Here is a 27721-nt window from a genome sequence, read left to right as displayed (position 1 = left end):
GGCAGAGCCAAGGACCAAGAGCCTAGATGCAGAGAGAGCTCTGGGACAGCTCAGAATGCCCAGATAATTCTACATGTGGAGACCCGGAGCTCCACCGCGCTGCAGCGCAGGGCCGAGGGGGGAGGAGGAAACACTGCATCCTTCCAGGCTCGCACAGGGCTGCCTCCTGCAGCAGTCCTCTCTCCTTCCCGTGGCACTTATTTGCCTCTTACGGATGCCACGGTGTAAAGAGCACCGGACTTGGAGTCAGGGAGACCTGAGGTCAAGTCCTGACTATAGCACCTCCCAACTCAGTGACCTTAGTTATGTTTACCTAACTTCTGTGAAACGACTCCCAGCTCAGAGCCGCAAGGATGCAACGAGCTAATGTACCTGCTTTAGGCACCAAAGCATGTTCTGCAATGTAAGGTGTGTTAACACGAGTCTCTTTCTACCTTGCGTGTGTCCTTGTGTGCACCTTCAGGGTGAAACGTTGGCCTTATTCTCTTTCTAAACCTTGTGGCACTTAGCCTAGAGCTTGATACACAGTAGATGCTTAATCAGTGTTTGACGAATTAATGGGATGGGATTGGAAAGATTCTATTAACCCTTTCTCTTTCTGGCCAACTCCAAGAAGCTTCCTCTGTCCCCTTCTTCCCTGTCTGGCCCGGGGATGTGCTCCCAAGGCTCCCTGGGGATCTGTCATCTGCACATCCACATCACTGCTGTGAAATTGGTGGTTTGTCTGTGACCCTCAATACTCTGTTATCTACCTGGGTACAGGGACTGTCTTCTCTCTCTGATTCCCCAGGGCCTGGGACTGGGAGATGCCACCCAGTGGACTCTCAATGGATGGCTCTAGAGTGGGCTTTGGTTGGTGAGTAGGTGGAAGGGGGATTAGCAGAGAGGGCACAAGGGTGTTGGTCATAGTGATGGCAGTGGCAGACTGGGTAAGAAGGGGACTGGAAGGAGAGGAGTGTGGATGGATGGCGAGTGGATAGGGGGAGGAGAGGATAATCTGGGGAGAGGTGACAGTGTCAAGGGACAGAGCTGGGCTGGACCAGGGAAGTAGGGATGCTGTCTGCGCAAGACTGGAGGAGAAAAGAGCACCTCCCCTGGACACACTTACCTGGTGTCACTTTGAGGAACTGGTTCACCTCCTGGGGTTCTGCTTTGATCACTGGCAGCTGAGTCATCTCTCCTGGGGCCTGAGGAAGAGAGAGGTACATACAGCTCCGTCAGCTGCCCCCAGGACTGTCCCTACCATGCCATCCCTCCACCTCCCTCCCTAAGGCTGGTGGCCTTCCCTGCACAGCTGGGGAGGTGGCTAGGCTCAGGGTACTGGGCACAGCCCCAAGGGAACAGAGGCATGTTCTTGTACTTGGAGAAGCCAAGTCATGCTTAAGAGAATAGTGGCCAAGTAGTCTAGTTCAGACCTAAAGCTCAGAGAAGGAGGCTAGGGCCTCCTGTGGCCTCTGAGGCTGGGGCCACCTCCCTGCTGAAGGCTAAGCCCGCACTGCCTGTGAAGGCCACGCAGGCCTTGGTACGCCGGTTACCATGAGGACGAGCGGTAATGTCTGGCACGTTCTAGCTGTTCAGTGAATGGTAACAACAGTACAGAAGAAGCAGGCATTAACTGGTTGGGGCTCAGCGAAAGCTTCCCGAGTAGATGTCTGAAATGAGTCCCGCAGTATAAGTAGGAGTAGAATCCAGACAAATCCAGACAAAGGAGCTTGAAGCAATGAGGGCCCCTAATGGGTTTGAAGCAAGGGCTGGATGGAGTCAGATTTCCATTTTTAACAAACATGCATTTCTATGTATTTATATTCCAACTTGTTCCAGAAAGGACTTCAAGAACATGCGTGGCTCTGTCCATGTGACTACCAGCACGTATGTAAGTGGTGTTCTCTTTGAGGAAGGCATGGTGTTGGGTGCTGGATTTCGGGACCATCTCTCTGCTCTGGGTCTGCAGCCAGCAGAGAGATCACGATATTGGGGGTGGGCCACAGAATCCTGAATTTAGGCTGATGAGTCAGAATCACAGAAGGTTCAGGTTGGCAGGGACCTTGGAGATTCCCTGGTCTGTATCCCAGCTGAGCCCTCAAGTGACAGACGAGGGGTCTGCAGTGCAGAACGGTGGGTTGTGCAGGTCATTGTTGACAATGCCAACTCCTGGTTCCTGTGCCTTCAGCTGGGGGTCCTGACCTCATTAGAGTGGAAAGTGTGGGCTTCGGGGTCTGGCAGGCTGAGTTTGGAAGGCAGTTCAATTATTTCTGACAGTGATTTGGGGCAAATTGCTTAACTCCTTGAACTTGAGCCTCAGTTTCCTTTTCTGAAGCCCATACCCAGCCTCCACGCCCCAGCTATTGCTGCTGTCACGCAGCCCCTTCCTGCATCAGCAAGGCCTGAGGAGTCCCTGAGCTAGTCTTGGAGATGGTCTCGAAAGATGCTGCATATTTGCTGCCAGCCCTTTGTCAGTGGCAGGGCAGGGAGGGGCTGACTTTTCTTGCCTTTGGCCACCTCCAGTTAGAGCTAGTGAGCTACATGGCCAGCAGGGGGCAGAGCCAGCCAAGCTCTGACTCCGGGGATGCTAAGATGACCCTCATATCCTAGAACCTTAGGGCCAGAAGCACCTTATGGGAGTTCAAGTGCCCATTTTACAGAGAAGGAAGCTGAGGAAGAAAGAGGGACTGTAACGTGCTCAGAGCGCAAATGGGGAGCCGAGCTGGGACTCAGGCAGGGCCTCTCCTAGGAGCCAGGGGTCTGGGCCTCACATTCCGGAAAGGTCGTGGATTTATAGCTGAATGCTGTTATCTATAGAGTCATGGAATGGGAAGATTACCCTGAGAGCGTGGGTTAAAAAATATTAATCTCGGCCGGGCGTGGTGGCTCACACCTGTAATCCCAGCCCTCTGGGAGGCCGAGGCGGGAGGATTGCTTGAGATCAGGAGACCAGCCTGAGCAAGAGTGAGACCCTATTTCTACTAAAAATAGGAAAATTAGCTGGATATGGTGGCGTGTGTCTGTAGTCCTAGCAACTTGGGAGGCTGAGGCAGGAGGATTGCTTGAGCCCAGGAGTTGGAGGTTGCAGTGAGCTACGATGACGATGCCACTGCACTCTATTCAGGGTGACAGAGTGAGACTCTGTCTCAACAACAAAAAAAAAAAAAATGAAACTGAACAATCCTCCTTACTTCCCCTCTTCATATTTAAAAAAATATAAATATTTGGCCGGGCGTGGTGGCTCACGCCTGTAATCCTAGCACTCTGGGAGGCCGAGGCGGGTGGATCGCTCAAGGTCAGGAGTTCGAGACCAGCCTGAGCAAGAGCGAGACCCTGTCTCTACTAAAAACAGAAAGAAATTATACGGACAACTAAAATATATGTAGAAAAAATTAGCCGGGCATGGTGGCGCATGCCTGTAGTCCCAGCTACCCGGGAGGCTGAGGCAGTAGGATCGCTTGAGCCCAGGAATTTGAGGTTGCTGTGAGCTAGACTGATGCCACGGCACTCACTCTAGCCCGGGCAACAAAGAGAGACTCTGTCTCAAATAAATAAATAAATAAATAAAAAATATATAAATATTAATCTCATGGATGTAAACAATTGAAATATAGCACAATTTTTGTATTTCCATGTTGGTCTTTTTTTTTGTAAAATCCTGGAGCTTTGAGAAAAGTAGCCTGGGCTGTCTCCACTTCTGAGACCTTGAACCCAGCTCCTGATGGCTGCCCAGTCCTGCCAGGCTCCCTGCAAGCTTTCTTCTGCACACAGTGGGGCCTCAGCTTACTTCGAGGGTGCTGTGGCTTGTGCCCATTGTAGGATGGTGAAGGGACAGGCAGCGGGGTAGGCAGAGGCCTGGGCTGGAGTTCTCACCCTCAGTCTTGAGGTTCACATTACCTGCAGCTCACAGAGCTCTGGGGCCTCAGGGCCTTGGATGTCTCTTCCCACAGACCCCCCAGCCCTCCCCGCTCCCTCAGTGCCTACAAACAGTCCCCAGGCTCACCTGGTGGGGGATGGGCAGCCTGGACAGGGGACTGAGGCCCAGCAGCGGGGTGGTGGCCATGGCGGCAGCAGCAGCCATGGCTGAGGAGGTGGCCAGAGGATCCACGGACAGCTCCGGGCTCTGCTCCTGCTTCACCATGATGGAGCACAGTTTGTGTCCCAGCGCCCACGCTCCATGTTCCACGTCTGGGGGAAGGGGGCAGGACACAGGTTCGGGGACTCCCAGGGTGGAGGCTCAGCCCCACTCCTGGTCCCTGGAAGCTACTCTGGACAGGATTGGAGATGCTAGATACACCAGGAGGTAGGCAGGAAAGTTGGGGTGGGGGACACTTGTGGGGTGAGAGGGTAGGGTGGGCAAGGCCAGAAGAGATGGGGGCATCCTCTTCATTCAGCAGCTTACAGAATGGGCTTGGACACCAGACCTGGACCCCTCTTGATTGGCTGTGTGAGTTTAGGCAAGTTGCTTAACCTCTCTGAGCCTTAGCAGCTTCGTCTGTAAAATGGGGAAAGGAACTAGACATAGCTAATAGGAAGGGTTTCAAGATTAAATCGTATCGTGCACATAAGACACTTAACACAGTGCCTGATGAGAAGTGAATGTTCAGTAAGCGGTAGCTATTGTTAATACAATTATTGTTATTCAGGAAACACTTGCTGAGCATGTCCTAGGTGCTGGGGATCTAGCAAGAGTCACAGGCAGGTTAGTGTAGTTGCAATGCAAAGGGAAGGGGACTATGGGGTCAGAGAGGCCAGCGGGGTGGCTCAGCTTTGGAGGCTGGGTTCAGAGCTGTGACTTCACCCTAAAGATGATGGGGAGCCACTGAAGAGTTGTTGGCATGCTCACATTTATAATTTTAAAAAAGATTGCTCTGTCATCTCTTGGGGACGGGCCTGGCTGCAGCAGGCAAGATGGAGGCAGGGAGACCTGCAGGAGGTGTTGAAATCATCTGGACATGAGAAGATGAGACTTACAGGCAGTGGCAGTTTCCATAGAGAGGAGGGAACTTACTGGAGACAACTTAAAAGGAAGCACCCACAGGACCTAGTGACTGGGGGCATGTAGGGGGTGGGAGGGGAGGAGTAGGGGTGAGGCTCAGGTTTGCTGGGGGCAGAGTCCACCTCCTGTCCACCTAATGGGCCTCCTGGCCTCACCTGGGCAGCAGGGCTGGCAGCCATCACCCCTTTTCCTGGTGGGCGCCCACAGTCCTCCACCCAAATCAGCCCTGCTCACGGTGGTCCCAGTGCCTGGCAGCCAGAGAAGCAGCAGGAAGACAGGGCTGAGGGAGCCAGCATGCAGGGGAAGGGCTGGAGGGGCCTGCTGTGGGTGGGGAGAGGGGTCGGCCGCTGCCTGATCCCACCTCGGAGGCCAGGCCCCACCCAGCTGGGAGCCCAAGTGCCCCAGCTGTGGGCCACAGGCTGCCCCTGGGCTCCAGGAATACCCACAATCTTCCCAAATTACAGGGCCAGGCAGCTGGCCTCCGGGAAGCTGCCCCCTGCAAAGGGCCACAGACAAATTACTTTAAAAATAGACTTGGGGTGGCCGAGGAGTTGCTGGGCAGCAGGGGTGGACAGAGAACCTGCAACACGGGAAGGCCTACCCCACACCCGTGCCCTTCCCCAGGCTGGGGCCTCCAGACACTTGGCTGAGGCAAGGGCATGGTGGGAAGCTGGGACCTCGGCAGCCACTTAACCCCTGGAAGGTGTCCCTGCCCCCATGGGATGGGGGAAGGTACAAAGGCCTGTCTTTGCCCCTGGGGAATCTCAAAGACCCTCAGAAACAGCTCACACGTCTTGCGCTGAGCACAGCACCAAGCCCTTGACACACATGAGCTCGTTTGTTCCTCCCAACAACGCTATGGGGCAGGTCCTGTCTTTCTCCCCATTTAATAGATGAGAAAATGAAGACACTCACTCAAGACCATTGTCCTCTGGAGGGAAAGAGGAATAAGAATAGCGTTCATTGTTCTTGCCACTCATAGTATTAATAGGACTTTTATGTGCACAATGAACATAGCCAATAATTGTGGACATATATTATGTGCTGGCACCAAGCTGGGTATTTTACATATATATTTTTTAATCCTGACCAGAACTCTCAAGGTACATATTGTGTTCATTTTATAATTGAGGAAACAGAGGCCCAGAGAGGTTAAGCAACTTGCCCAAGACCACCCAGCTGCTAGTGGAGGCACCAGGATACACACCAAAGCCTGGCTGGGTTCCCAACCCAATAGCCCAGATGCCCCTTGAGGCTGGCCATCGTGGTGGTGGCAGGTTGTGCCGCTGAGAATCAGAGGGCTTGCTCTTACGTCTCTGTTGTGCATTCTACTGCGTGTGTGACCTAGACAACTCAGCTTTTGTGAAGTATCAGTTTTCTTATTGGTCAAATGGGGATTATGATAACAGTGATTCCTCCCTTACCTGTCAGTTTTGAGAAATAGATGTGATAATTCACATGAAGGCAATTTATAGACTAGAGGGTGCTATAGAAGTGTTTATTGTTATCCTCATTGGTAGATGAAAATACCGAGACTCAAAAAGGTTACGAGCTGTGTCTGTGATCACCTAGCCAAAAATGATGGCGCCAAGATCCCCCATATTTGAAGAAATGCCCAAAGGGGCCACTTCTAGGTGGGGATTGGTGTGGTCTCTAATGCTGATTACCTGAGAGGAAGGACTTAGGGGGATCTTTGCTTTAAAGGGCAGAGTTGGAGGAGAGTGGAGCTTTAGAGAACCCCACCTTCAGGAATAAAGGTAGGGTACAAGAATCTCTCCCAGGTGGCATCTCGGAGGACATCACAGTGTGAGGAGGTGGTAGGATTCTAGAGTCTTTGTAACTTGCCCACGTTTGTTATTTAATCCCCCTACTGTTTCTTCTGAGTCAGTGGTTCTCAAACCTGAGCCTGTGTCAGAATAACCTAGAAGGCTGGGCCCCACCCACACGGTTCTGATTCAGCAGGTCTGGGGTGAGACCTGAGAATTCCTAACAAGTGCCCAGGTGATGCTGCTGGTGCAGGAGCCACATTTTGTGAACCACTGCCCTAAGTCAGTGGTTAAGAAACCCTTTGGGCAGGGCGCGGTGGGCTCACGCCTGTAATCCTAGCACTCTGGGAGACCAAGACGGGAGGATCGTTTGAGCTTAGGAGTTCGAGACCAGCCTGAGCAAGAGCGAGACCCCCATCTCTACTAAAAATAGAAAGAAATTAGCTGGACAACTAAAAATATACAGAAAAAAATCAGCTGGGCATGGTGGTGCATGCCTGTAGTCCCAGCTACATGGGAGGCTGAGGCAGTAGGATTGCTTGAGCCCAGGAGTTTGAGGTTGCTCTGAGCTAGGCTGACGCCACGGCACTCTAGCCCGGGCAACAGAGCGAGACTCTGTCTCAAAAAAAGAAGGGCCCACATGGGTGTGCTTTGAGGGAGAGCAGAAAGGCACGAGCAGCACCCTCTGAGCGGGGTTTGTGGGTGGCTCCTTTGGGAGCCTCTCAGGTGCCCACTCTTGTCGCTCCCAAGCATCCTCCCTCCTGGGCCTGTGCTGTCCCTGGGCCCTTCCGCCACTTACCTTGGGTGGTGTCCTCCATCTTGATGGGCGCAAGAGGGCTCTGAGGTGCCGAGTCGCCGCTCAGGGAGTAGCTGTGCTCAGCCTGGATGCCTGGCATAGGGGAGTCCAGTTCCATGTCCAGCAGAGGGCTCTTCTCATCCAGCACAGGGTCATCAAAGAAACTGCTGAACAGGTCGTTGGAGAAGTCCTCCATGTTTTCCGCAAAGTGGTCCAGGTGCTCAGGAAAGTGCTGGGGGGAAGAGGGAGGGAAAGAGGGGAGTCAGCTTAGCTTGGGAAGGGGGTGAGGTGCAGCTGTGGTGGTACCCCACCCCTGCCACCACCACCACTGTCCCTGCGACCTCCTATCACTGTCCTCGCCACCATTGATACCACCGCTCTCATCACCAACCTCCCCACCGCCAACGCCACCAACACCAGCTCTTTTCATTTCTGTCACTGCATCACCATCGTCATCATATTTCCTCTCCACCATCTCCACCGTCACCATCGGTACACTCAAGGGCGAGCTGTGGATGGGGTCAGACCCCCAGGACAAGGCAACAGGACCCTGGGCTCTGTGCCCTTGGTCAAATCACTGGCACTGCTTGAGTCTGTTTCTACATCCTTCATAGACTGATGTGAAAACCAAGTAAAAGAACAATCGTATGTCTGTGCCAGCAAGTTCATTCCAAAGGCAACATAAATGACTTGTGTGTGATCTTTTGCTGGGATGTGGGGAGGGAGTGATGCAGGGTGGTGGGATTCGTGAGGCCTCAGCTACCTCATCAGCACAGTCCCCATCTGTCCACGTGCCTGTAGTGTCTCCCCTTCCTGAGCCATTCTTTATACAGAGAGATTAGGTTCTGGAGCCACATGACTTAGGTTCGAATCTTGGCCTTGATACTTCTGGCTATGACTCAGTGCTGTTCAAACTGTGGGTGGTGACTCACTAATGGGTTGTGAAATCAATTTAGTGGGTCATGACCAGAATTTAAGTAAAAATAAAACAGAAGAAAACTGAGCAGAAAATATCAGAGTGTACCACATATAGCGAAGTTTAATACCTGGCGAATTTTTTGTCTCAGTTATGTGTATGTGTGCACACCCATGTGTGTACTTGCTAATAAAGTAACATATATTTCTTAGAAACTAAAAAGTCTGAAAAATCTTGGTCTCCATGATCCTGGGAAAGTTAACCCCTCTGTTCCATTTCTTCTTCTGTACAGCAGAGCTGATAACAGTTTCTATCTGCTAAGATTATTGTGAGCATTAAACAAGTTAATGCATGTGAAGCACTTAGAACAGTCCCTGGCATATAGTAATTATTCAACAAACATTATTGCTTATCATCAATAAAGCACCCCAGTGGCTGACATATAGTAGTTGTTTGTAAGTAATTTTTTTCCCTCTGAAGAATTATAAATGTGTAAAGAAATGTGATCATTGTTCATTCATTATTTATTGAATGAGTGAGTTTGCTGGTGAGCTGGAAGAGATGGGGTGGGATGGGGGTTGCTTTAGGCAGTGGAGCCCCACCTGGTGAGTGATTAAGGACTGGCTTTGGGGATTGGCTTAGGGTCTGGAGTTGTTAGCCCTTTCTGGCCTAGAATCTTAGGACCTGTCTCAATCTAGATGGGGTGAGCAGAGAAGCCCTCCATCTGAAAATAAGTTTCAGGGCCACATGAATCTGTCACATGGAGCAGGGAATGAGCACAAGCTCTAGAGTCTCATAGATTGCTTTCAACTCCTAGCTTCATTATTTGTTGAGTTACTTAACTGCTCTGTGCCTCAGTTTCCTCATCCCTAAGGGGGAAATAACAATTCCCACCTCATAGTGTTGTCATGAGGATCAAATGTCTGTTAGTTGCATGGTACTCACCTCACAGGCTTATGAGGATAAAATGAGTAAATACTGTATATATGAAACACTTAGAACAGTGCCTAGTGTGTAGTAAGTGCCTGATGATTGTCAGCCATTGTTATTACGAAAACTGCAGCCCCTAAGCTCTGGGCCTGAGCTGAGCTAGGAAACAACTCGGGATTGGGTGGAGGGGAGGTGGTTTGTTCTCTCTCTCCAAAGCCTGATCAGAGAATCCAGGACAAAAAGAGGTCAGAACCCCATTGACTCAGGTACTCTCCCCATTGCCCAGTTTGCCATAAATCATAACCATCATCCTACATTTTTGTTGTGATTTGAACCTTCTAAAGTGCTCTCATATGCATCATTTCATTTAATCTTCACAACTACCCAATGAGATGAGGAAGTTGCATATCTGCACTTGACAGATAGGGAAACTGAGGCACAGGGAGCCAAACAGAGCAGAGAAGAGTCCACCATCCCTCACTGCCTAGTCCTTCCCCAGCGGCAGTGGACATTCCCCTGTGCACTAATTGCCTGTTTGCCAGACTGTACACTCCCAGAGGCAGGGTCTGTGCCTTGTTTACCTGCTAGATCCCAGCCCTGGCTCACCACAGACACTCAAAAATATTGGTGGAGGAGGGACAAGGCCTTGTACCACAGAGGGCAACACCATCAGTAAATCACTTGCCCATCAGTGCCTGGGGTGAGGCAGAACCAGGAGGTCAGAGGCCTCAGCTGAATGAGTCTCTAGGAATAACTGTGATCCAAGATAGAAGCCTTTTGCAGGGTATAAATCCTCCCCACCCACCTACCCAGCCACAGCCAGAGCTCTGCTAGCCACACCCTCGCAGAGCCCCTCTGGCCCAGCTGGGGGCGCTTCCTCCCAGCCCTCTCCCGCAGGGTCTCTCAAAGGCCTGGTGTGGGGCCCAGTGGGAGGGGGTTGTGAGGAGAGGGAGGGGAGCCCGTGAGTCAGCTGCTAAGGTATTTCTCCAGCAGCTGCTTCTCAGGCGATAAGGGTTTGCCAAGCCCCTTCCAGGGGCCTGGGAGAGGAGAGATGCTTCCTCCCGGCTGGGCTGGGGTCCCTGAAGGCCTTGGCTCCAGGCAGATGAATCAGGTTCTTCCCGGAGACCCTTTTAGGGTGGCCACAGGAAACTGCTGAGGGAGCTCAGCTGGCCCCCTTTTGTGAGCAGCCCCCACCCCACCTGCTAGAAACAGCAGCCAAAGCCCAGCAGGATAGAGCTTCCAGAGCAGTGGGAGCCAAGTGGAAGGGGAGGGCGGCCAAGGGGCAGGCAGGGTGGGGGTGGGGGACACTCAGACGCTCCGGGTCCTTCTTGCTCAGGGCTTCCTCGGGTGCCAGTGGACGGTGGGAACGTCCATCAGCCCCAGGCCCACCTCCCCTTCATGGGAGCACTGCAATCAGGGACTCGGCTTAGAGAGCTTTGTAGCCCCATTTCCATTTGATGCCTGGCCTCTCACTGCACCTCAGTTATGGTTAGTGTATATTATCAATTTAGAGGACAAGGGACCTGAGGAAGCTTATGGTCCTTCCTCCGCCCCCCCCCCCCCATTTGCTAATGAGAAAACTCAAGTCCAGAGAGGGAAAGCCATCTACCCAGGGTCACAACGTGAGTTGGTGATGTCGAGGGTGGGGTTCTCCTCAGCTCTGAGGCTGCACTAGAGTGTGCGGTACTTTCTTGTTGTCTCTCACTTCTTTCTCTATACCCATCTCCCCGCAGCCCTGGAAAGCCCACTCTGGAGACCTCAGACCTCCCCAGCCCCAGCACGGTCTTTCTTCCACCCCCCACCCCGCTACACCCAGCCCTCCCTTCAGTTCACAGACAAAAAGTGCGGGTTTAGATTGTCCGATGCAAATGGGGACGGGTAGGGGGGAGGCCTGTTGCCAGGAGCCCGCAAACGGCAGGGGTCATGTGTCAACGTTCTGAGGGGGTAGGGTTCTACTGGGGGTGAGCGTTCTGCGGGGGTGTCTTTCCAGGCAACGGGGGTGGGAAGCCAGAGAAGGAAACATTATGATTTGTTTCCCTCCTCGTTAAAGACTTTTTCCTACAGTCCTGCCAACATAAGCTCCTTCTCGGCCGCCACGCGCAGCCGCCGGCGGCTCCACTCTCTTGAAACAGAGGTCCCCGAGCTCTCAGGCTCACAGACCCGTGTACCCCTCCTCTCGGCTGCACCCTCTCTTGGAGCCCGGCCTCAGCCTCCCACCCTTAAAATTTCAGACAAGGATCCGGGTGCTGCGCGCCCAGCGCAGCCCACAAATGGTTAATCCGGGGCTCGGGGCCGCCACTTGCCGGAACGGGGCCTGCTCATTGGCGGAAGCTGCAGAGCTCCCGGCCAATGGGAGGACGCTGCGAGCAGCCGCCCGCCGTGGCGGGGAGGGCGCCCGAGGAGCGTCGGGCTCTCGCGGAGGTGGGTCCGGGCCGTGGCCCTCGCGGCGTCTGGGGCAGCGACAGAAATGGCCCGGCAGTCCCGCGGTGTCCTAACAGTCTTATCAGCAGCTTGGCCCCGCCCCCGAGCGGGGGAGTGGAGAAGGAGGGACTAGTCCTAGGTTCCCGACTCAAAGGGCGGGCCGGGCCGCGGTTCTTAGGTCCCCCTCGGCTCTTCCCGCTCGGCTCCTTCCGCCCTTCTCGAATAATCCTGTCGCGGGCGCCTTGAGGGTGCAGCGGGTCTCTGTCCCTGGTGGCGGGTCCGGGACTCTCCTGGGGCGGTGATAGGACCGGCTCAGGACCCCCTTTGTCCCCCTCCCTAAGCCCTTCGCTGGGGTCAGTGCGGAAAGAGTTCTGGGGACGCCGCTGCCTGCTGGCAGGGTGGTGTGTGGGAAAGGGTCTCCCCCTATTTGAGGCGGCCTCAGCGCACCCCTTCCCTCAGGTCCCGGGATCCTCAGCGCCAGCGGCCCCATCCCCGGCTTCTGCCCCTCCCCCGGCCCAGGCTGGTTCAGTGTGTGCTTGGGGAAAGGAGGGAGGAGACCAGAGTGGGTCCAGGCTGAGCTGTGGGATAAGAGGTGGGGGGAATCCTGAGCCCGGACATTCCTTCCGAGAGAGCGAGCTCTGGGGAGAGATGGGAGGAGAGTCCTCTCACATTTCCCCCTTTCTTTCCCGCGCAGGCCTGGCCCACAGGACCTCCCCCACCAACACACACTGACCCATACATTCCCGGACAGTTACTTGCCTCGTGGTCACTAGAAAATTGCCCCCATTTCAAGCTGAAGGGCTACCAGTCTGAGTCACTGCTGTGCCCAGAGTGGGCGTAGGGTCAAGAGAGAGCAGGCAGGGGAGGAGGGCCCCTGGGTCTCCAGTTGTCAGTAGACTTTCCCTGTGCTTAAGCATCACCATCTAGTATTCAGGGGTCCTAAGGGACCCAGGACTTGCCTTCCCAGAGACTCCAAGGCCATCCTGTGAAGGGGAAAAGACACTGGATTCAGAGTCCCCAGTTCAAGACCCAGCTCTGCTCTGAGATCTGGGCTGGGACAGGTGGTGTCTCCCCTCAGGGCCTCAGTTTCCTTATCTGTTGCAGTCTGTGTTCCTGTTGAAGCAGGGGTGGCAGGGACAGGGTGAAGTGAGTTAGTCCTCAGACTGTGGGCCCTTTTCCTCTGACCTGGCCCCTTTGGGGACTGGAAGGAGTGAAGCCATTTCTGATCCCCAGGGCCAGCCCCTCCCTGAGCCTTCCTGGCAGGGCATGGGGGTTAAGGGGAGCACATTGTTCCAACCTCCAGCTTCTCCCCCATCCCTCATTCCCCACAGGCCCAGGGAAGGCAGCTGCTGAGGTTTCATATTTTCCCCCCACAGAGCCCAAGTCCAAATAAGCAGAAATGTGTGTGTGTGTGTGTGTGTGTGTGTGTGATGCATGTGCACATGCTACACAGACACTGGCTGAGAGATTGCTCTTACACAGGGAAACCCTACCTCTCTGACACCACAATGACAGACAATTCTACGTACAGGCTTGCACAGAGGCTATCACACAGACACGCCCTCACAGGCTCACATAGGCTGACACTGTTAGGCATGGACACAAACTGAACGAAGACACGCTCTTCAATTGTGATCAGATAGACACTGATTCACACACACAAACACACACTCACACACACATGCAGTTGCCCCAGACTTGGGCTCAAACAGACATGGTCATGCACATTCTCACACAAACACAAGCAACATCTCACACGACCACAGAACTACATGTTGACTGCACCAAGCCGTGTGCCTGAGATGACTGAGTCATGTGAGACCCAGTGAGGGAGATTTGGGAGTGCTGGGCTTGCCTGGGACTGGGACAGTGAGGCTAGGGCTGAAGGAGGGGCCAACATGGGGACTGAGCTTTTCTTTTTTTTTTTTTTTTTTTGCCTTATAAAAGCTTTAATAACAGTAACAGTAAAAGCACATAGTAACAGAGCCTCTTAGAATCACAGTGGTGTCCAAATCACTTCCACCATGTTTTTCTTTTCTTTTATTTTTGAGACAGGGTCTCACTCTGTCATCCAGGCTAGAGTGCAGTGGCGTCATCATAGCCCACTGCAACCTAAACTCCTGGGCTCAAGTAATCCTCCTGCCTCAGCCTCCCATGTAGCTAGGACTATAGGCATGTGCCACCATGCCTGGCTAATTTTTCTATTCTTTGTACAGACAGGGTCTTGCTATGTTGCTTAGGCTAATCTGGAACCCCTGGCCTCAAGCAATCCTCCCTCCTCATCCTCCCAAAGTGCTAGGTTACAGGTGTGAGCCACCTCGCCTAGCCTGGGACAGCTTTTCTGTGCCAGCGTGTGCTGTAGAAAGGAAGAGAGAGAGGATGGGGCAGGCTGGTGCCCACCACAGGCTGCTTCTGTGCAGAGTAGGGTCCTGGGGCAGGTGTGTGTGCTCTGCAGACCCCTAGTCCTCTTAGTCTGGCCAGCCAGTTTCCCTTCCTGACACTGGTAACCCTGCCCTGCTCAGGCCACAGGTCCCTCAGTTTCCCAGCCAGCCCCTGGCATCTTCTGACCAGGCAGCCCGTGTGCTGTGGCCCAACCCTAGGGCAGGCGCCAGGCATAGTCTGGGCAGGAGGAAGCGATGGCAGCGAGTGCCGCCGCCCAGGGCTGGGATTAGCTGTGTCTGGCACCACCGAGGGCAGAGCAGCCCGTGGTCTGGCTGCTGGAGATGTTGGTCCATAGGTAGTGGCCAGCGGATCCCTGTGGGACAGTTTAGGACACTGGAAACCAAGTGCCAGGGCTGGCACTGGGGGCTTTTGGAAAATTAGGGCATCCAGTCACATTCATCTATTCATCATTCATGCATTCATTCAGTATTTACTGTGCACCTACTGTGTGCCCAGCTCTGCGGATACAGAAATGAACAAGGCCCAATTCCTGCTCTCAAAAGGCTTTCTGACTACCTCAGTTATGAAGGTAGTTGTAAGTCTTGAACTCTGATACCTCCTCCACCTTGCACCAAGAAGGATCTTCTAAAACCCAGAAGCGACTATGTCATTTCCCTGCTCAATAGCCATCGAGGACTCGCTACTGCCCTTAGGATAGAGTCCAAATTCCTTAGTGTAGCTTGAAATGATTCAGCCATGATGCCTCTATATTCTTGCCCATACCTCCAAATGCTAGCATCAGTCCCAGCACACGGTAGGTGCTCAGATGTTTGCTGAGTGACTGACTGACTGAGTGGGTGAATGAAGGACTGTGTCAGTGAGCTAATGGACTGAGGCCCTTTTTTCTGCAGCAGAGCCTCCAGGAATGGCTGTCCTGAATTCCGCTCCAATGCCAGCTTGCTCCTGCTCCAGGCAGTTTCCATGTGCCTGGACTCCTTTCCTCAGCTCCTCCCTAGCGGGACCGCTGTACCCATTCTGCAGGTTGTTCTTTCCTGAGACCTTTTTGTTCTTAAGCCCCAGCCAGATCAGGTACCTGGGCAGCACAGACCCCACTCAGTGCTGGAGGAGCTGCCCCCAGGCGTAGGCTAGGTTTAAGGGTATAAACAGAACCCAGTGGCCAAGCAGCGGGAGCTGCTCTCCTGGCCCCGGGCCCGCTGGAAGGCCCTCCCCGGCTGGAGCCTACCGCCTAGCTCTGGCTAGAATTCTCCTGGCCTCTTCCCTCTCCTCAGTGCACTCAGCATTCAGCCCTGGCTTCCTCAGCGGTCCCGGCCTGTCTGAGTTGTCCTCAGGTTTTATTTTTGGAAGGAGCGGTATTTTCTCTCCTTATTTACTCCCTTCTTTCTGGAAAGGTGTGGGAACCCTGGGCTCGGCTGGGGATCAGGCTATGACTCCAGTCCCCGGGGTCTGGACCTCTCGGGGCCTCCACGGGAGGGGCCTCCAAAGACTTCTGACCCACCCGATGCTTCAAAGCCAGCTGCCTCTGCCCTCCTCCCCCACCCATGTGTGACTAATGGCTGCCCTTGCCCTTCTTGAAGAGACCCACGGTGGCCAAAAGAAATCATGACACTTTTGGAGCTGAAAGGAATTTTGGCATCATTAGGTCCACCCCCTCTTATTTGCAGAGGCAGTGTGTTCAGTGGTTACGAGCAAGGGAGGCAGACAGGCCTGGTTCTAATCCTGGCTCTGCTACATACTGTGTAGCCTTTGGGCAAGTCACTCAACCTCTCTGAGCCTCAGTGGCTACTATAAAATGGGAGTACTTCTATCTACCCCACCGGTTGCTGTGAGGATTAAACGAGATAACATTTGTAAAGTGCTTTATACAATGCAGGACATGTAGAAGGCTCTCATTAAATGTAGCTATTATTGTTTTTATAGACAAGGAAGACTAAGAGCTGGATGGGAGTGGATTTGCCCAGGATCACACAGTTCAAGGTAAGCAGGTACTGCCAGACTCATTCATTTGTCTCTATCTCCCTTCCAAGGAGAAGGGAGGGGCTGGCACCAGCCCAAAGGAAAATTTTCTTGAGCCAATCAGATGGGCAAACCCCTGGGTCTTCAGTGTCTGTCTCCTCCTGCAGTGCCCAGCCCACCTCTGCGGCAGCCCACATTTTCCTCCATCGCCCAGGGGCCTCTTTCTTGCTCACTGAGGATGAGGGGTCTGGGAGGAGACCCCAGCACTCAGCCCCAAGTGGACCCCAGGCCAGTAGGACTCTGAGAGGAGGAGGGAGTGCTGGGTCCTGACATCACAGAGTGGAGAAGCTGGAGCCACAGCCATGTGGGCCAGCTGGGGCCCTTCCAGCACGGCCAGATGTCTCAGGAATGTGCTGAGCTGGGAACTACCTCGCTCCTTCCCTCACCACCCCCAAGCCCTCATCCCCTCAAATGCTTGCTCAAGCTCTGCCTCCGCCCCATACCCTGCCCTTCTTCTTTCATCTCTCCCCGGGACGGCCTCCTGTCCACTGTCCCGCTGGTACCTTGCCACAGTCCAGCTCCCTCTCCATTCTCTGAAGGAACTGTCAGAGGCAGGAGCCCTTCCCCTCCTGTAGACCCCATGGGCTGACACGTGGGGTGGAGGGAGATGGGCGCTAACTGGGAGGGAGGGTTCTGAGCAGATAGTGCATGCCAGATCCCAAATGTGGAACTGATTTGCAGGCCTGGAGAGAAAGGGGTGAAGGCTTTGGGCGGCAGAGGGCAGGGCCGGGCCTCCTCTCCAGGAGGATGGTGAGAGGGGCTCTGGGCATCTTGGCCCAGCTGATGGGTGGGAGGGAAAAGGAGCGGGGTGCCATGCTGGGCTGTGCTCAGGAGGAGGGTTCAGATCCTTCTAGGCCACTGGGGTTAACAGGGACATGCTTTGTCTGATAGCAGGACCCCCCATGGAGGGTCCTGAGTGATTGTAGGGGGTGGGGGAAACCTGTTAGGGTACTGGGGTTGGGCCAGGAGGCAGGACATGGTTCAGGCTAGAGCTCCCAGCCCTGAAGAGGAACAGTCTGTCCTTCTGCAAGGGCGGAGTTGCCTTGGGCCTCCCCACGCCAGCCTGGCCCCAGTGCTGGGGATGAAAGAGCCAGGCGGGAACTGGTACTCCTTGCCCAGCATGAGAGTCACATCAGGGCATGGGGTGGAAGTCAGAGGAGAGAAGAGACCTGGGGTCAGCTGCTGTCTCAGGCTGCCTTGGGCCAGGGAGGGCCCACAATTCTGTCTCTCCTGTAGGAGAGTCCCTGATCTTCCAGACAGGCTGACAGCTGACATCCCCCTTAAGGGACTCTAGACCTCCCAGCACTGAGACTGTTCAGAGGAGCTGGGGACCACCACCTTGTCCAGCTCAGAGCTATCATTGGCTCCCTCCTGCCTGCTGAAAAAACTCCCAGCTCCCTTGCATGATATTAGAGCCTGGCATAAATGGATCTCAACTTCCCACTGGGGCCAGAGCCTCCTCATCTTTCTCTTCCCTCTTGCCTAGTTGGACTGAGCACTCCCAGTTCCTTAAACCCGCTCTGAGCTTCACTGCTACAGCAGCGCCTTTGCTTATACTATCCCCGTGCCTGGAATGCCTTTGTCCTTTATCTCCTCATTCCAACTCTTCCCACCCTTTAAGGCCCAACTCAAATGCTGCTTCCTCCAGGAGGCCTTCCCTGATCACTCGGCTTGGAAGGGTCCCCTCCCTCTCTGTACTTATAGACTGTTAGGTCACTGGTAAATATGCCTTGAACTCGAATTGTGCACAATGGGATCCATCTCTCCTTCTAAGCTTTAACCTTCTTGAGGGTAGGACCTAGGACAGATTTCATCCTTGAGCCCTCTGCGGGTCATCACACAGCACCTAACATACACTGTGCCTAATAGTAATGATAATAATTATTATAATAGCTAATGTTTATGTGCCAGGCACTACTCTAGCTCCTTGCATGTAGTATCCCATTTAAGCTTCAGAAGATTAAGTAGGTACTATTAGTACTCTCCCTTTACGGATAAGAAGCTGAGGCACAGAGAAGCTAAGTAGCTTGCCCGAATTCATTCACTTAGCAAGTGGTCAAGCCAGGACTCGAACCCAAGCTCTGACTACACAGCTTGTGTTCTTAAGCACCCACGACAACTCTGGTTGCTGAAGGAATGAGCCCGCTGCCCCATCCCAGCACCTAGTACAGGGCCAGATAAAAAGTGTGGACCCCCGCTCTATGCACTGGGTTTACCCCGGGGCCCTGGTTTTCTTCTGCCCTGAACAGCCCTCTCCTGATGCCCAGAGAGACAGAGCCCTGAGAAGGGGACTGAAGCTTTTGGATTTAGCCAAAGGAAAGAAACTTCCATCTCCAGAGAGGTGAGACAGATAGGAAAATAAAATCCCTGTGATCAGGGCTCAGCAGGGCAGGACAAGGTAGGACATTCCTCCAAGGGCTGTCCCATGCAGAGGGCCTTCCTTTTGGGCAGTGACAACAACGAGAACAAAAACAGCAGCAGAAACTATTGTTTCTGTGCCAGGCGCTGTGTTAGGCCCTCCACAAGAATTTCTAATTGAATCCTCATAAGAACCCTACGTTTTACTGTCACTTTACCATCGTCCCTACTCTGTGGGTGAGGAAAATATGCCTGAAGAGGTTAAAGCACCTGCGAGAGCTCAAACTGATGACAAGTGGTAAGGGCCAGGATTGCTCCCGGGGCTGAGCAGTGCCAAAGCCGCCCCCTCAGGCGGGCTCAGCCCTGCTTGCCGAGTTATCCACCATCTGACCTGCAGGCCTGCTGTCTGCTCGGGCTGGGCCTGCGGGTGGGCACCCGGCTCGGGACTTTCCTGTTCAGAATCTCCCCGGAGTGGGTAGATTCAGGGTCTACAGATCACCTCTTCCCCAAACTCCGGTGGCTTCGAGAGACCAAGATATTCAGAACTGGGTCTATTTCTTAAGCCAGGTAGTGAGTTCCCAGGTGTCCATTTTATTATACTTTATAATTCATAGATATGCATTATATATATATTCTTTTAGTGCACAATATATTTCACAATAGAATAGGCCATCATGATAAAGTGGAAGGTAGAGGTGGGATTTAGGCTAAAATTCACTATTTGAATGAATGAATGAATAAATAATATACAATTAAAAAAAGAGGACCATCAAAGCTGGAAGTGTGGAAGTGCCCTTTCTTTCCCTATATGTCCTCTCACCTAGTCAGTCCTCTATTATCCCCTCTCTTCTCCACTCACTCTCTCTCCCTCTCTCCATCCTTCCCTTCCCTTCCCTTCCCCTTCCTTCCTTCCTTCCATCCTTCCATCCATCATCTATCCATGCATCCATCCATCCATTCATCCACCCAATAAATAAACATTTCCCGAGCACTGTCACTATAGCTACACCCAGGGAATAGCCCAAAATAATTAACTAGCAATCCCTGCCCTTAAGGAACTCAGTCTAGTTCAGCAATGAGGAAGCCAAGGCCCAGAAAGGGGAAGTGATTTGCCCAAGGTCACACAGCACACTAGGGAAATGGAGATGAGGGGTGAAGCCTTTCCAAGCAGAAGAAAACTCATGGCTCCAGTTTGCCTTCAAAGCCAGCCCCCTCTTCCCTGCTGAAAACTGCTCCTGGCTCTCCGTGAAGGCCTGAGGAGCCTGCCTCCCGCCACTGCTGCTTTCATTTTTGTTATTCTTTTAGAAAGGGAGGAGGGAGAAGTGGCCGCTGCTGTCCAGCTGTTATGTCGGACCACACATCCCAGGCCAGATGTGTCAGCCTCTCTGTGATGGGTGAAATGGATTCTGGGCCACGAGCCAAGGACCAAGGAAGAGGCAGTGAGGGCTCTGTCCCAGGAGACTAGGGGAGGAGGCACACTGAACCCGGCAGCAGGGAAGCCCATTATTGCTCTAGCTATCAAGTTGCCTTGTAGATGATATGGTGTGTCCAGGCCGTGGGGATCAGGATCTTTGACATTCCAAGGAAGTCGATACCTTTGACATAGTTCCTGCCAGGGGCAGAGTTCTGGGCCATGTCCTGCCTCTCCCAGCTTCTTCTGAACCAGACACTCCCAGCCCTACATTTTCCCCAGTCCTGGTCCATGGTCCTGCCACTTACTCTTCCCCTGGCCTGGTCAAGGGGGTTACATGGAGTTCCAGCCAGAGCAATGCTCACGGTCTTGACTTAGCTCCACCCAAATCTTCCTCTTCCATTCTGCCCCCTGGAGTGCTGAGAATTCCAGAACAGCCTGTTCTCCAGCATCTGGATCTGGTTTTTTGAGGGAGGTTCAAGGGCAAGCCAGGTCCCAGAGAGAGATGCTCTGGGAGAGCCTCGGTACCAGGACTTGTGGGAGGTACACAGTATGGGGAGGAGAAGACACAAAACAGGGGGGGCTTTATCTTCCCCTCTGCTGGCACAGTGGCTGGGCCAGGCCAGACATAAACAGACCCTCCTGGGGAGTCCTGGGACCTACTGAGAGCAAAGGTCCAAGTCCCCAGAAGGGCTGGGGAGCAATATTTTGGGTTGAATATGAGAGGGCTCCGCATGGGATGTGGGATCCTGTCCACAGGATCTGGCTCTGCCCCTAAAGTTCTAGGCATGCAGCGTGCCCTAAGGATGGGAGTGGGCAAGGATGAAGGCAGGGCCCCTCTGATATCCAGGATTCTTTTTTTTTTTTTTTTTTTTTGAGACAGAGTCTCACTCTGTTGCCCGGGCTAGAGTGAGTGCCGTGGCGTCAGCTTAGCTCACAGCAACCTCAAACTCCTGAGCTCAAGCGATCCTCCTGTCTCAGTCTCCCGAGTAGCTGGGACTACAGGCATGCGCCACCATGCCCGGCTAATTTTTTCTATATATATTTTTAGCTGTCCATATAATTTCTTTCTATTTTTAGTAGAGATGGGGTCTCGCTCTTGCTCAGGCTGGTCTCGAACTCCTGAGCTCAAACGATCCGCCCACCTTGGCCTCCCAGAGTGCTAGGATTACAGGCGTGAGCCACCGCGCCCGGCCTGATATCCAGGATTCTGAATTTTCCTTCCCTAGAGGGCAAAGCTCAAACCAGAACAACAGTGGGAGAGAACTAGCTTCTAGCTTCTTCCTCCTTGACTCCCTCCATAGGACTGTACCCTTCAACAGAGTTAACATGTCCCTCTCCTTTCTAAGTCTCAGTTTTCTCATCTGCACAAGGAACAATGATGCTTATACATGCTCAGTGAAAGAGACACAGCCCCAGTCCTTCCTGATGAAATGCCTTCCAATAACTCCTTTGCCTCTAGGGGTGGGGGGAAATTGAGGAGGGGGGCACACAGGTCACCTTCTCTGAGAAACCTCTCGTGACCTCTAGCTTGGCTCGGCCTCCCACCATGCTCTGCCCCATCATGGCGCCCGCTATGATGTTGATACTATTTCCCTCTCTGTCTCGCTTGGTTGTGCATGACTGGAGGGCCAGGTGTGTTGTCTTCATTCGGGTAACCCTGGCACCAGCATAGGTGCTCCTTTAGTGCCCAGTTGCTGAAGGAATGATGTACGTATCAATGAATGAGCAAGGGAATCCCCAGTTGGTCCAGGGAAGCCGGTGGGACCTCACAACAGATTGGGGCGCAGATGGCACTTCTGTGGGACCCAGTGTCCCTATCACCCTCAGTGCTGGCCGGGCCAGGACTTTGAGAACACTAGGGTCCCTTTAGGAATCGTCAGTATACTTCTTGAATTCTCAGGTCTCGTTTTACTTTTTTTTTTTTTTTCTTGAACAATTTCCCCCTTCCTTTATAGGGACTGCCCCAGCCTCAAATAATTTTTTCTACAAATATAGCAAATCCTTAAAATATAGCAAGGTCCACTATAATATGACCAAAACTTGGCTTCTGTCCCATGCTCGGGCCCCATCTCAAATAGAAGCGGGTAAACCTCTTATCTCGGTGGGGTTGATAAAGAAGCGACTGTCGCGCTCCTGTGGGGCTTTCCCAGATTGGTCTGCTGCGCACAGCAAGGTTTGTTTCACAGTCTTTACTCATATGCTTTTTGTGATAGTACAGACCACCTGAAAAATATCAATTTTCATTGATTCTATAAAAATGTAACTCCACATTTTACATAATTGGAAATTTTAGAGCAGGTTATTGCATTGTGGTAGAGTTTTACTGTACTGAGCACCCGTCTTGTGCCATGGTATCGTGCTCGGTTTTGGCAGCGTACAAAACTGATGTGGTCTCTGCTCTCGTGCAACTTACTTTCTCATGGAGGAAATAGACAATAAACCAATAAAATAACTGCAAACTGGGTGCAGGGCTGTGAAGAAATCAAAGGACTAAAACAGAAAATAAGAGGGGGTCCCACTTTAGGTGGTCAGGGAGGCTTCTCTAAAGAGATGAAATTTGAGCTGGGACCAGAAGGCTGAGATGGAGAGAACTGGAGGGAAAGCATTCCAGATGGCAGGAATGGCATGTGCAAAGGCCCTGAGGCAGGACTGGAAAAGGCTTAGTTTTAAATTGGGTGAGTGTGGATCCAGGAGTCCTAGAGCAATCTGAAGAAGAAACTGGGGAAGATGGAAGCCCTAGAGCCAGTGCTCTAGAGTGAGGCCTGAGCTACAAGTTCAAATCACCTGTGGGTCAGCCAGCTCTAGACCATCCTAGACAAGGGGCTGCAGGGGCCTGTGCCACAGTATGGGGATGGCTCAAGGCAATGACAACTCATTGGAACCATGCTCTCGCCTTCCTGAACCTCAGAGACAGTGTGGGCTGCAGGACCCTGATGGCTGGAAGGGGATGGGCTTAAGCACCCTTTTCCCTCTTCCTGAACAAATGTGGAGTCTGGCCTGAGCCCTATTTCATTCATTCATTCATTCAACAATGGTCTGTGAGGTCTACTCTGCCAAGCACTGTGCTGGGCACTGGGGATATAGCAGTGGACAAGACAGACAAAGCCCCTTCCCTCAGAGAGCTTATTCTCTCCACAGTGGGGGCAGCAAAAACAAAAACAGAACCAAACCTCTTCCCAAAACAAACTCCACGGTTTGGTGGAAGAGTGGGTATCTGGGGAGGTCCCCGTTCTGAATAGGCTCCCTGAGATATGGGCTTCTCCCTTCATTTTTCTTCATTAGATTTTTTCTAGTGGATTCTACTCTGAGCCCAGAGTGCCTTTGCCCTTCTGTCGTCGTCCTCTTTCCTGTTGGTGAGAATTTAAACAGACACACACACACACACACACACACACACACACACACGTCCCCTTTTAAGGGCTGTTAAAGGCCCACCCACAGGCATAGGAACACCCAAACACACATACTTCTCTAATCTCCCTAAATCTCCCAAAGGCTGGGGGCAGTTGTAGCTCTCTGCTTCCCCAGTGAGCTCAGGAGAAGCCAGGCTGGGGGCTTGGGGAGCAGTGATCAGCCTTACTCTCCGTAGCCCACTTCCCCTGGGCTGGTCCCTGGGTCCCCGTCATTCCCACACCTGGCCTCCCCAGCTGCTGGGAGGTGAATGAGTGTGCTGGGCAAACATCCTTGCAGCTTCCTGCTGCTCCCCTCTGAGACAACAGAACTCTTCTTCCTTCTGCTTCTCCTCCCCACCCCCTCCCAGCTGGGGCTTCTCTGGGATCCCAAGCCATTTCCCTGTAGAAAAGCTAGTGTCATCCCTCCTCCTTAGCCAGAGGAAGGCGGTGAGAGCGCTCAGACCAAGTGTCTATAGAGACATGACCTCCCTCTCTGCCCCTTTATCCCAGTTCTCTGAGCCCAGACCCTCTCTCCTCCATGCCCAGGGGCTGAGGGATCACCGGGTGCAAAGGAAGAGGGCTCAAGGGCGGCCACATCAGGAACTGTGGGAGAGTGGGCGAGGGGCAGGGAGGAGAAGCACCCCCCCACCCCGAACCTTTGGCAGGAAGGGCAGCCCCTTCTGAGGGGTGTCTCTGAGAGTCACATAAACAAGATTGCAATAGCATGAAGGTATCCTCAGAGAAGAAAAAAAAATAAAGCACTGTAGCCACCTCTGAACACACCTGACTTGCCTGTGTGTTCAGTCTCCTGTCTCTGTCCAGTGAATGCACATTTCTCGCATAGTTGTATTCGGGGGAGCATCATTTTGCTTTTTACGCGGAGCAACAGAGCACATGTTTTCCACGTGACTTTATGGCCTGTGTCTGGATTTTAAAAATTTGTTTCAGAGACAGGGTCTTGTTCTGTTACCCAGGCTGGAGTGCAGTGGGGTGATCATAGCTCACTGTAACCTCCAACTCCTGGGCTCAAGTGATCCTCCCACCTCAGCCTCCTGAGTAGCTGGGACTACAGGTGCATGCCACCACACCCAGCTAATATTTAAAAAAATTTTTTTTTGTAGAGATAGGATCTCACTATGTTGCCCAAGCTGGTCTCTGACTCTCAGCCTCAAGTGATCCTCCCAACTTGGCCTCTCAAAATTCTGGGATTACAGGTGTGAGCCCCTGTACCACCCTGTATCTGGATTTTTAAGGATAGTGAATATCCTACTCTCATTTTCCAGACCAAGAAGCACACAGATACCATCCCTACTCATCCTTAACTCTGGAAACATTTTCCTATCCTCATGCAGAATGAAAAGGGAGCTGGGGGTGGAGTTGGTATGGGATCCCAGCTGGAAAGGACCTTAGACATGGAAGTGGAGGCCCCAGAGAAGGAAAATAACTTGCTCAAGGTCACGTAATAACTAACTCCTAGCTGAGTGGTTCTCACTACCACCCTGTCCAGTCTCTGGATTAAGCCAACTGTGTATTCTTACATGCAAGGCACTGGGCCACGTTAATCTTTACATTAATTTTCTCATTAAATGTCTACAATAATGCTATGGGGAAGGCTCTAATATCCCCATTTTTCAGATGAGGAAACCAAGGCCCAAAAGAAGAAAAGTTGCTTGTCTGAATTGCCCAGCTGGCTGGTGGCAGAAACACAGCCAGAGTCCAATTTCCTGATTCCTAGTGCAGAAGTTCTCTCTCTCTCTCCCCTTAGACACCCTTTCCTCTCCCCTGCCTCACTGGCTTTGCCGGCTGGAGGTCGGGAGCCTCTCCAGCAGGGCTTCCCCTCCCGTGTCCTGGGGCTGCATACCACTGTCTGTTCGTGCCTCCTTTCCTGCGCTGGACCAAGGCCCAGATGAGCAGCTGGGGATGCAGGGCTGAATGGAGCAGCAGGAAGAGGCTGCGGGCGGCGAGTTCATTCAGAAGAAAGCCCAACTCAGAGCTGCCAAGGGCTGAGGGAAGCTCGTAGTGGGGCTCTACCACCTTCTTTGACTTTGGGGGTCTGAACTTTGACAAATTCCCTTCCCTCTGACCAGCATCTTTTACTAACTCCAAGAGGGGTGTGTGGATCCCCAGATCCTTGTAGGTTTATTCATAGGATCTATGCCAGAACCATTCTTAGAAAGACTTCACCCAACCTTTCTCCATTTTACAGACAAAGTAACTGAGGCCCAGAGAGGAGAGCCGGTGGCACAGCCCAAACTCACAGGGGAAGCAAAGCCAGGACTAGAACCCAGGTCTCTCCACTGCCAGTGCAAGTCCTCTCCCTTTGTCCCCTTGGCCTGTCTGCAGAATTGTGTTCCTTCGGGAATGAGGAACCTCAGTGCAGGGTGACCAGGATGTGCTGCCTAGTGGAGAACAGGGAGACCTCACACCCCATGCCTCCCTGACTCAGGCTCCTGTCCCTTGGCTTGTTTCCCCACCATCAATCTAGTGACCTGGGACAGTTTAGGTGGAAGGTGCTCAAGTTCTCTAAGGACTTGGCTCTTGCCTGGCCAAGTTTGTCTTAGTCCCAGGAAGTAGAGACCCTCAAGTGCTTGGGCACAGGGTAAGTGTGAGTGTGTGTATGTGTGTGTGTGCTGCATGCACAACTGGTGGCTCCCTGAAGAGGGGCTAGGTTCCCTCAGCAGTCCACTAGGTTCCCTAAGCAGTCCGCATTTTATCTGGGCAGGCCCTTCTGAACCCAGATATTTTCTACAGTTCTGAGCCTGTGCCCCTCCCCCATCAAGGCCTTAGGGCTGAGCCTGAAAGAAGGAGGGAGGGAAGAAGAGAAAAGCCACGTTTCCTTAGGGAGGGAAGGGAAGAGAGAAAAAAAGGAGAAAGACAGGGACAGAGACAGAGACAGGAAGACACAGGGAGAGGGAGACAGAGAAAGTCGGTGAGACATGAGGGACAAAGAGACAGAGCAGCGACCTAGAGACATAGAGAAGGGTCTCCCTCCTCCCCAGCGATCACCCTATGCTGCCCTGACTCGCTGAGCTCCGGTCCCTCCCTGGGGGGTCTTGGGCCTGACTCCCTGCAGCTGCCAGGGCAAGCACCCTTAAGTTTCCGGGACTGGCTCAGAACCTGGGTCTGGCTCTGACCCCCTAGGGGCGTCGGGTCTCTGGCCCTCTGAACGCTCCCCTGTGCGCCCCCCAGCGGACGTCCAGCCTCAGAGCTACCGAGGCCCAAAGGGGGCACAGGACAGGGCGCTGCCACTTTGCGCCCAATCTGGTCCTGGAACCCTATAGTGGGTGGGGGAGGGCTAGAAGACGTGAGTGGGGGCATTGGTGTCTCTTGAGCTCATATCTGAGGATCGGGTGGCCCTGACGCCTCCAAGTCCCCTTCCCCTAGAAGGTGGAGGCCAGTATACCCACGGATTGAACCCCGAGGAGGGGCGCGCACTGGCTCAAGCTCCGAGGCTCAGGTTCAGGTTCGGAGTCAAGGGAGATGTCGAGGAACCTAATCGCCAAACCTCAGAGCTCTAAGCACATGTCCCTCCAGGAGACCCTGCACCGGGCCCCCTCCCCCGCTCCTGCCCAATGATGTGTGGTCTGGTCCTTTTGGGGGCCCAGACGCGCCGTGAAGAGGGGTGCCGAAGAGGGGTGCTGAGTGGTGGAGTGGGAACGCAGACCCTTCATCTTACCGCATTGTTGAGAAAATCCGACTCGTTCAGATCCCCCAGGTCCAGGAAGCTGGATCCGGGGAACAGCCTGTCGGCCGGGAAGGGTTCCAACACGGCGTCCATCGCGGCCGGCTTTCGGGACCCCCTTCGACTGGGCTTCCCTCACTCCAGGGCGGCGGCGCGCCCAGCCCAGAGCTCCTGTCTGAGCGCTGGCAAGCGGGCGGGGGGCAGGTCCGGGGCGCAGCCCCGGGGGAGGGGCGGGCGGAGGCGGCGCGGCCCCGGGTGGGGGGCGCGGGGGGCGCGGGGGCCTTAGGGCAGCGGCGCGGAGCGGGCAGGGCTTAGGGGCCCGGGGCGCACCGTGGGCATTTAGCCGACTCCTCCTCCTGCTGCTCCTCCCGGGGCACAGCTGGCTTCCATGGGGAGCCCGGGGGTGGGGCTGAGGGCTTGAGGAGCCCCCCGGGCAGGGTGGGAGCCGGGGGCGGGGGAGCTAAGCGCTCCCCCGAGACTGGGTGGCTGCTGGCCGCTGCGCTGTCTCGGCGTCTCCCACTGCACGGCTTCTGTCACTTTCCTCTGTGTGGAACTGGGAACCCCTGGCTGGTTAGCCCAGCTGGCCGAGGCGCCACGCCCCCACATCAATATTCACGATAATTTAATATTAATGAGAAGAGGGCGTGGC

General features: G+C 53.6%; 1 protein-coding gene across 3 annotated transcripts in view; it reads right to left on the bottom strand.

Moving 5' to 3' along the window:
- The window catches only part of CREB3L1 (cAMP responsive element binding protein 3 like 1), a 35036-nt gene extending 7814 nt beyond the window's left edge, over positions 1-27222 (bottom strand). For 2 of the 3 annotated variants that reach the window (XM_069469871.1, XM_069469872.1), the window contains exons 1-4: positions 27067-27222; positions 7547-7775; positions 3986-4170; positions 1109-1187 (exon numbers count right to left, since the gene is read on the bottom strand). In XM_069469871.1, the coding sequence (XP_069325972.1) occupies positions 1109-1187; positions 3986-4170; positions 7547-7775; positions 27067-27168 (595 nt within the window). In that variant the 5' untranslated portion in view covers positions 27169-27222. The remainder of the gene's footprint in view (positions 1-1108; positions 1188-3985; positions 4171-7546; positions 7776-27066) is intronic. The other variant, XM_069469874.1, reaches the window with a different exon arrangement.
- Between the last annotated feature and the right edge of the window lie 499 nt (positions 27223-27721).

Source organism: Eulemur rufifrons, chromosome 6 (assembly GCF_041146395.1).
Source record: "Eulemur rufifrons isolate Redbay chromosome 6, OSU_ERuf_1, whole genome shotgun sequence".
Classification (NCBI taxonomy): Eukaryota; Metazoa; Chordata; class Mammalia; order Primates; family Lemuridae; genus Eulemur; species Eulemur rufifrons.
Note: the sequence above shows the minus strand (reverse complement) of the source record. Positions and strands in the feature narration are given on the sequence as shown.